Source organism: Chaetura pelagica, unplaced genomic scaffold (assembly GCF_000747805.2).
Source record: "Chaetura pelagica isolate M959 unplaced genomic scaffold, ChaPel_1.0 scaffold16, whole genome shotgun sequence".
Lineage (NCBI taxonomy): Eukaryota > Metazoa > Chordata > Aves > Apodiformes > Apodidae > Chaetura > Chaetura pelagica.
This window is the reverse complement of record NW_009953721.1, coordinates 949,080-958,940: the sequence shown is the minus strand read 5'-3', so window position 1 is coordinate 958,940 and position 9,861 is coordinate 949,080. Positions and strand designations below refer to the sequence as shown.

The following is a 9,861-nucleotide window of genomic DNA, read 5'->3' as shown; positions in this document are numbered from 1 at the left end:
GAAAGAGATCGTCATTCTCCTTTTAGCCAGCGGCATCTCCATACGCACCATCACACACATGTTGGGATGGGTTACCCTCTTATACCTGGACAGTATGACCCATTTCAAGGTGAGCAGAAGATTTCCAATGGTGGGATTAACTTGCCTCATGGAGTTATCACTTTCCCATTGGGAGTCATGCCTACACAAATCATTTTGAAAAGAGATACCCTTGTTATATGACAAGTACTTTGCATTTAGGAAGAAGGCTTGCAAATTCATAGCCTAGACGAACAGCAAATGAATAGCTTCATACCTCAGAAATACCCAGTTTTGTTTCCAAAAAAATGGGTGTTAGAGCATTATTAAAGATGTACCAGTTAGGCTGTCATTCAAATGAATGTTTTGATTCTTACTGCAAACCGACATTAGCTATCTGAAAGGCAGTCAAAAATCCAAACAAAACAACCTTTTTTTTTGGTATAATTAGGGTTGTGTAAGCAATGGAAGAAGTGTAGCAAAGACAAAAGCTTTTTATACTGAACATATTTTATGTACAAGGCATTGCAGTCACAAGGATTTGAGCTTGTTATAATTTGACCATCTGAAAAGGGCCTCTTTGTATTTTGTCAAATGCAGTGCACAAAGTTGCAGTCAGGGAAAAAGCAGCACAGTAAGATACAATTCATTCTCCCTAGGTTTTATACCAGTCTTTGACTGTTTTTCTCTAACCCTGGACTCTAGCTGAATTAAAAGGAGATTTCTTCCCATGCCTCAAACTATGTGCTATCAGTTGGTGGCTAAGTGGCATTAATTCATTATGTTCATTTGATGCCTTGGCAGTTATTTTTCCCGTGTAAAAGTCTTGACATTTCTCAGTTTGATTCAGTGATTCCATATGCCTTTTGGGATGCATTATGCTTGTTCAGTAAGAAAACTGTAAAAATGATGTTATTATGAAAGGATTGTATTCTGAGCAGCTGACATGTCATTTCTGTAATTCACTGTGACTTTTGATTCTTGTTGTTTCCTATTATTTCTACTAAGCTTCCTCTTCAGGAACCTTGTACAAGCCACTTAGAGTCATGCAGTGCAGTACTTAGGAAGAAAAACAATAAGAAGGAATGCTGTTATTTCTTTTAAAGTATCTATCAAGAATAATTCCGTTCACTATTTGAAGGCATATTGATCATACTGAGCAGGCTGTTTTAACACTGTTGCCTGACATATTTGCCATTTACGTAGCATTAAAACTAGCATTTTTCTGGTGGTGAGGCTTTTTGTCTGTTTGCCTTAGAGATGCTTCCTAACATTTGTGCACAAAAATCCATTAAAACAACATGAACCTTCCCTTGTTTCTTCTTTCCCTCAGGTTTGACCTCTGCTGCCCTTGTTGCCACTCAGCAGGTGGCTGCTCAGGCATCTGCATCTGGTATGTTTCCTGCACAAAGAAGGTAAATTAAATAGCCAGTAAATCTCAAATTATATATTGCACCATAAAGAGGAGAAAGCAAAGAATAGATTTTATAGCCTGAAGGTCTGCAGTTCCTTGTAAGACACAGTTTTTAAGGATTGAGAAAAAACTTCAGACTTTGGTTAAATGTAGTTTTCATCAAGGTGACATTTTGTCCCAATTGTGTCCTTTAACTGTACCATAGATCATTAAGAAGCAACAAGTAGTCTTTCTTCTGATATTTTCCATAGATTATGTTTTAAAGATTGATATTAGGATAAAACCAAGTAATTATGAAATACAATTTAAGATCCAAATTTTTTATAAAAACTTCATGTTCAGTTAGATCCATGTACTACCAAGAAAACTTACCTATTCTTCAAGTCTGCCTGGTTTGCAGATTTTGGTTTCAGAGAGGCTTACTTGGGAGTCTGTGATACCGTATTTAAGTTACATAACCATTCCATGCATTTACCCCTTGGTTATTTACTAGATTTTCAGTAGAATTTACTCTTCAGTGTTCATCCTTACTTTTCAAGAGGAAAGTATTATATTTTGTATTATAATAATGCCACCTCAAGTGAAAAACATAAAGCACCCTTAAGATTAGGGTTTCTTTCATGACTGCCATATTAAGCCTCAGAGTTTAATGTATTAAATAGTACTGTAACATTCCATGGTTATGAGTGTCTTTCTGAAAGCTGACTCTGAAAACAGGTGACCGTGTAAGGCTCTTAGCTGGAATTATTTGAGTAAGAAAGTTTGTAACCCTGAAAGAGTGATGAATGCTAGGCTGTCACAACCCAGAAGATACTTATTAGTATGTTACTCCTGGCAGGGGAGGGATTTCATTTCATGGTGTATCTGAGGAAGGGGTACTGCATACTAAAACATTCTTCTTTCTCTTTTCAGAGAATGAGTTTGGGGATGTACATTGTCATGTGACTGGATCACATGAGGAAGCGCTTTATTACAGACATCAGTTCCATGGTGTTAATTTGAAATGCCTTAATGGCAGGCAAAAACCAGTCATTTCATTTTTGTAAATTGCAGATTTTATCACAGAGTAACAAATGTTGCTGTAATTAGACTTCTGTTTTTATATATATATATATGCGTATATATATATATATACATATATATATAAAAATATATATATTCTTTACTTTTTTTGTATCCGTACCAAGGCTCGCACACAGGGTCTGCTGCTAAGTTGCGAACCACACAGTAAAAGGAGATATGTATTTGTCATGTTTAGAAAGCGTTAACTGCAAAAGGATGTTTGTTTCTTTTCTCTTCTTCCTTTGTTTTTCCCCTTACTTTTCTTTCCAATTGTAAATAAATAATGTTATGTATCAGTGTGCCTGAACCTTGCATACCCTTCTGATATTTCCCACAAGCTCTCAGAGAGGCTAACTGTGATGACACTTTGGTACAATGTAGATGTCTATTTGGTGGCTCCTATTAAGATGCATCAGTGTAAAATGTTACTGTATTCACTGTTTCATTGTAATTGTGTATTGTGAAAAATATACCTTTGGAAGGCATGGGGATTCTAGTACCACAAAAACTGTGTTGTATATAATGTATAGATTTTAAATGGAGATAATGAGCATCTGTGAATAATGAAATGTCTTTTTTTATAATCTTGAATGGCAGATAACCTAATAGCCTGCATACCAGAAGACATCTGTGATTGTTCTATTACTTGAATAGTCCTGCAGTCTTTTTTTTAATGTTTACAATTACCCGGTTTAGAAGAGAGACTTTAATGCCATTGCCTGTTTACTTGTTTTATGCTGTAATGTAGTTTATTTTATGTAAAATGTGTATTGAATGCTTTCATTTTTATACCTGCCTTAAACAATTTGGCAATCAGAATGAAGAAGAAGTTGGATTTGTACTTTTGTGGTGTCTGTGGGACACTTTGAAAGATGTGTCATAACAGAGGCTGCAGCTGCCACACAGCTACTAGTCTACATCCCCAGAGGTTTTTTCTGTGGCTCAGTTACTGGTGTGCACCTGCAGACCTCTTGTGTGTCCTTGCTGGGCCTGTGGCCTTGTCCTCTCCCACCATGTCATGCAGGGCCCAAGCCAGATGGCACTGGACTTCTTTTCTGTTGACCCTGATAGGCTCAGAAAAGGCCCATAGTAACACCTTGGATGGTATTAGTGGAACTTGAATCTCTAATACCTGTTTTAGAGCAGCTCTGTGTGCTATAAATTATAGGCAATTCTTTTCTATTTTATCTGTGTTGCCCCCCTCCCAAGGAGTTCATGCCTAAAACAAGAGGACCTGTCAATTTGAAAAAAAAACCAAAAACAACACAAAAAAACCCCAGCACTTGCTGTGCGTAACCTGGCTTAACCTGCATTGCCACAAAATAAGTATTTTATGTGGTAATACCACCTATTTGTTACAATGCGGTTAACACAGTGCACAGTCATATGAAATCACTAATCATGACATGAAAAATAATGAAATTTACTGGTCAAGTTTTTGAGGCTTTAACTTTTGTCCTTTCCTTCATATCCCAGTTATATTGATTGACAAAACTGTTTTTAAAGTTTTACTGTTTTTCTTGGGTTTGTGGTTTGTTTGGGTTTTTTTTGACAGGGTGAATTACTGCAAGTTAAAGCTTGTTCTTGAAGTCGGTTCCATTTCTTCTACCTTGTGAATTCTTAATACAGAGGATGAATTAAAGATTCCCAACAGACAAGCACACTTGGACTTTTTATATTACTATGATGAATCTGCCATTAATATTGCTATAATTGTTTTATTTTTATAGGCATAAAATCAGTTCCCTTAGTGACTAGTTATAAGGTTTATTGATTTTTACTACACATCATTCATTTGTGGCTTACTCTTATTGTCTTGTTCTGAACACATTCAGAAGTCTCACAGTGGTGACATACTACAAATTAGCCTCATAAAAATGGGAAGGAAGGGGTGTTTTCTTTCGAAAGGGGATATTGTGAATGCAGGGCTCTTGATAATAAAATGCCTTATTACTTCTATAGTGAAGGCTCGAATGACTCTTGTATTGAAATGTATCATTGATTTTTTTTCAGCTGAGACCAGCTTGCACTGGGCAAAAACAACCCAGATGTGAACAGAGGAGTTGGCAATTTTTTGAGCAATCATGTAGCTCTAGAGGCTGAAGTAGGACAGGGGTCTGACTGACTGATCTTGTTGGCTACCAGGGCTAAACCTAGACTAGAGCTAGTGAAAATGAGGGCTAGGAGTAACATTTATATGTTTTTTAAAAAATTTTAGATAATTAATGGTATTAGGGAACACCTTACAACTCACAGAGCAAGTTCTTACCTGTTCCATCCCCCCCTTGCTTCTGAAAGGTACATTGGTTGGACTTAACCATTGGGTCATTAGTCCCATTTGTCACTCAGGGAAATGTTTGCAAGAGAAGTGCCCTGAAAGGACATGAGAACCCCTGAATCCATCCTAAAACACACCAAGGATTGTTGGTATCACAAAAAACTGGCATAAACCAGAGATCACTATAGTGACCATCTGCAGCTTTCCACTCTGGGAACCAGTGAAAGAGTCAAGCAGGGAATTTAGTTTGTATTTCCTTCTGGTGTCACAGTCTTGTAACTGTCTATCACAACTGATAAATACACTGTCCTTATCTTTCTGCTTCAGAATCTCACTTTGTTTGCTTGTCACACTGTCTCCCTCCTCCTTTCTCCTCCCTCTCTGCTCCACTTGCTCACTTAATAAGCCCTCTTATATCCATTTGGTATCATCAGAACTTCCACTATTTGCACAGCTAAAAACCTTCTGCACACTTTTATGATCTCAGCCCTTGATTAGTTCTCTCCCTTTCATTTTATCACACTCCCTCCTTTGACCTGTGGTGTTTTTTTTTTTCCTGTATCTTATGCTGTGTTCATGTATCCTGTCTCTCTTCAGCCTGAAGTGTTTGGGACAGAGAACATGTCTCACTTCAGATTTATACAGCTTAATTCATATTTATGATTCCCTCTGAATAATAGCTATAGCCTCTCCTGGATGACAGCACAAGATGCCATGATTAGCTAGAGCAGACCATTTTTAATAAGGAGCTTAAGGTAACTGACAAAATGCATTACAGTTTTAAATGGTATTTTGAAACAGTCTAATGTCTCAAAAACTAGGAATTATACCAAGTCCACATAAGTCTAAAGCTGTATCTCCTCGTCTTAAGAGTGAACTTGAGACATACAGTCATTACTTAATGAAACAGCTGTGTTCTGCTTTAGAAACAGAGCTCTGCTTTCTTCATTTGTTTTTACCTAGCTTTCTTCACTAAACACTACAGCATTACTGGAAACTACAGTTCTCCTTGATGTAGGTTTTTTTGTTGTTGTGTGGTGTGGGGTTTTTTTGTTTGTTTGTTTGTTTTGTTGTGTTGTGTGTTTTTTTTTTCCTTAGGTCAATATTTCCTAAGTTCTTAAAGCTTCAGCCTTCTCTGTAAGGCTGGGGAGGGAGCAGGGGGAAATCTTAGTTTTGCCAAAAAATGCAAGAGTTTTTTCAGGAGAGTAGACAACAGCTGAAGTTACACATGTTGCAGTGGTGGAAAGGTAGACACCATTAAAAGCGTTACACTGGTTGTTAGCATTTTTTGTGCAGCATATACTACATAGTGCTTTCAATCTCAGAACCAACTCTGAAGCTTGTTTTTTTGACTGATAAATTAGCAAACTTAAGGATGTAGCAAAGGTAATTATTACTTGCAGCCTGACAATATTTATCATGCAGAAAACTTGTTATGCCACACCATAATGTTATAGACAAGTGCTCTGGGGACTTCAATAGCACCTTTCCCCTCTCTGTCACTAAGTCAGTTTAAGTGTTTGCAGTGATGAGCCTTATCAAACCACTGACTTTTAAGAACTCCAGACAGAAAAGGTCATTAGAATGTCAATGACTCAGTATGTCTCCCCATGATGTACATTGAAACATGACAATTTAATACCAAGCTTTGCTGCAAGTATCTGCTGTGTTGATTCATGATCTTCCTACTTGGAAAGGAGCTGGCTTCATTTAATAGAGAATTTGCCAAATCCTCAGCCTCTGTAAATGGCTTGTGGCTTTGTTGAAACCAGCTGACCACTTTTCCTCTCATCTGCTAAAAGTGTCTCTTCATTTTTCAAGTTACTTCTCTAAAGAACCAAGGTGCAGAAGAAACTACTGTAGAAAGAAAACGCTAAAAATAGCAAGACAGACTCACTGTGATTTTTTTAATGCTAAAGCACCTCTCATTAGGCTTAGATAGGTTCTGCTTCTGCAACTCAGATAAGGATTTGGTCCCTTGAGGCAGAGCACTAATAGCTCTTCGATATAGCTCTTCACTTCTTCCTTGAGTACAAGCACATGTAAATATTTCTCAGATGCTGATGTACTCACTCTCCTTTGTTAGAGGGTCACACATAAATGCCATATACATTATTTGCTATTAATTTGATTAGAGGTTTCTTCTGTAGCCCACTGACAATAAAATGGCTCTTCAAGGTACTAATGACTGCTCAGCTTTTGAGTTTTATCTCTGCACGTGACACTAAGTCATAAACTTTTAAAACCTGTCCTGTTTGTGAAAGTCTAATTCTTCTAAATTGTGGATACACTAAAGTTCTGTTTTATTAAAGAAGAGTAGTATGTATTTGCCAGTGTATGGGCCTGGCAAATCATTCAAGATTTGTACAGAAAGGAGAGGGAATTATTAAAGCTGGCCCTGATGGGTAAGGAGGATAGGAGGCTTTGACATAAAAGTGACCTGGTTGAAAACTTCTGAGTCTGGCTCTAAAGACTCCAATGCTGAGCTCTGTGCTGGAATACAAGGATTTAAAGAGTCATGGGTGCAGCAAGGTCATCCAAGCAACACAAGGAACAGTGGCATCACATAAGTCACTGAGCAAGCACAGGTGAGTCCCCAGACACTGATACTGGGGACTGCAGTCACTCTTAGTATAGAAAGCTCTGACACTGGACAGGCAGATCTTCATGCAGCTAACATGAAGCAAATGCTCTCAGCAGATCTGACCAGAAGCGTTTGGGTGCTTGCTACAGGCTCACATCCTGCTATGGCTTATGAGCTGCTCTCTCAGTATGCTCTGCATTCTTCAGTGGCACAGGTCTGCAGCATCAAGAAACAGGGTGTTTGCAATCCAAAGAGCAGTGAGAGTTACCTTACGACATCTGAGCAACTTCCAAAAGATGTGACAGGATGAAGCATGAGGCAGCCTTAAAGATCAAGTATGGTCTTGACAATTTTGTCTTCAGAAGGCACACCTGTCCCATTACTCACATGCAACTCCCCTACCCTAAGGGAACACGATTGCACTTCCTTCCAAGTGCTGTACACCAAGAAGCTGTCTTTGTTGTCTGCCATGTGAAGAAAGGAATAGAAGAGTCCCTGTTTTATAGACAAAGAGAATCACAGAATCACAGAATGTTAGGGATTGGAAGTGGCCTCTGAAGAACATCGAGTCCAACCCCCCTGCCTGAGCAGGACCAAAAACTAGGACAGATCACTCAGAAAGGCAGCCAGACAGTTCTTTGAAGTCCAGAGAAGGAGACTCCACAACCTCTCTGGGGAGCCAATTCCAGTGCTCTGCAACCCTCACAGTAAAGAAATTTTTCGTCATATTGAGGTGGAACTTCCTGTGCTTGATTTTGAATCCATTGCCCCTCGTCCTATCACAGGGCACAAGTGAAAAGAGCTTGTCCCTGCCTTCTTGACACCCAACCCTCATAGACATTTATTAGATCCCCCCTCAGTCTTCTCCTCTCTAGACTGAAAAGCCTCAGGTCTCTTAGCCTTTCCTCATAAGGCAGGTGTTCCAGTTCCTTAGTCATCCTTGTAGCCTCTGTTGGACTCTCTCGAGTACATCACTGTCCCTCTTGAACTGGGAAGCTCAGGACTGGACACAAAAATGAGGGCTAGGAGTAACATTTATATGTTTTTTAAAAAATTTTAGATAATTAATGGTATTAGGGAACACCTTACAACTCACAGAGCAAGTTCTTACCTGTTCCATCCCCCCCTTGCTTCTGAAAGGTACATTGGTTGGACTTAACCATTGGGTCATTAGTCCCATTTGTCACTCAGGGAAATGTTTGCAAGAGAAGTGCCCTGAAAGGACATGAGAACCCCTGAATCCATCCTAAAACACACCAAGGATTGTTGGTATCACAAAAAACTGGCATAAACCAGAGATCACTATAGTGACCATCTGCAGCTTTCCACTCTGGGAACCAGTGAAAGAGTCAAGCAGGGAATTTAGTTTGTATTTCCTTCTGGTGTCACAGTCTTGTAACTGTCTATCACAACTGATAAATACACTGTCCTTATCTTTCTGCTTCAGAATCTCACTTTGTTTGCTTGTCACACTGTCTCCCTCCTCCTTTCTCCTCCCTCTCTGCTCCACTTGCTCACTTAATAAGCCCTCTTATATCCATTTGGTATCATCAGAACTTCCACTATTTGCACAGCTAAAAACCTTCTGCACACTTTTATGATCTCAGCCCTTGATTAGTTCTCTCCCTTTCATTTTATCACACTCCCTCCTTTGACCTGTGGTGTTTTTTTTTTTCCTGTATCTTATGCTGTGTTCATGTATCCTGTCTCTCTTCAGCCTGAAGTGTTTGGGACAGAGAACATGTCTCACTTCAGATTTATACAGCTTAATTCATATTTATGATTCCCTCTGAATAATAGCTATAGCCTCTCCTGGATGACAGCACAAGATGCCATGATTAGCTAGAGCAGACCATTTTTAATAAGGAGCTTAAGGTAACTGACAAAATGCATTACAGTTTTAAATGGTATTTTGAAACAGTCTAATGTCTCAAAAACTAGGAATTATACCAAGTCCACATAAGTCTAAAGCTGTATCTCCTCGTCTTAAGAGTGAACTTGAGACATACAGTCATTACTTAATGAAACAGCTGTGTTCTGCTTTAGAAACAGAGCTCTGCTTTCTTCATTTGTTTTTACCTAGCTTTCTTCACTAAACACTACAGCATTACTGGAAACTACAGTTCTCCTTGATGTAGGTTTTTTTGTTGTTGTGTGGTGTGGGGTTTTTTTGTTTGTTTGTTTGTTTTGTTGTGTTGTGTGTTTTTTTTTTCCTTAGGTCAATATTTCCTAAGTTCTTAAAGCTTCAGCCTTCTCTGTAAGGCTGGGGAGGGAGCAGGGGGAAATCTTAGTTTTGCCAAAAAATGCAAGAGTTTTTTCAGGAGAGTAGACAACAGCTGAAGTTACACATGTTGCAGTGGTGGAAAGGTAGACACCATTAAAAGCGTTACACTGGTTGTTAGCATTTTTTGTGCAGCATATACTACATAGTGCTTTCAATCTCAGAACCAACTCTGAAGCTTGTTTTTTTGACTGATAAATTAGCAAACTTAAGGATGTAGCAAA

The 9,861-nt window shown here is 38.7% G+C and overlaps 1 protein-coding gene across 1 annotated transcript in view; it reads left to right on the top strand.

The window, feature by feature from the left end:
- ZNF608 (zinc finger protein 608) overlaps window positions 1-1,437 on the top strand; it is an 80,348-nt gene extending 78,911 nt beyond the window's left edge. Inside the window, exons 8-9 of the mRNA XM_010000482.1 lie at window positions 6-109; window positions 1,352-1,437. Of these exons, the coding sequence (XP_009998784.1) occupies window positions 6-109; window positions 1,352-1,437 (190 nt within the window). The remainder of the gene's footprint in view (window positions 1-5; window positions 110-1,351) is intronic.
- Window positions 1,438-9,861: the final 8,424 nt, after the last annotated feature.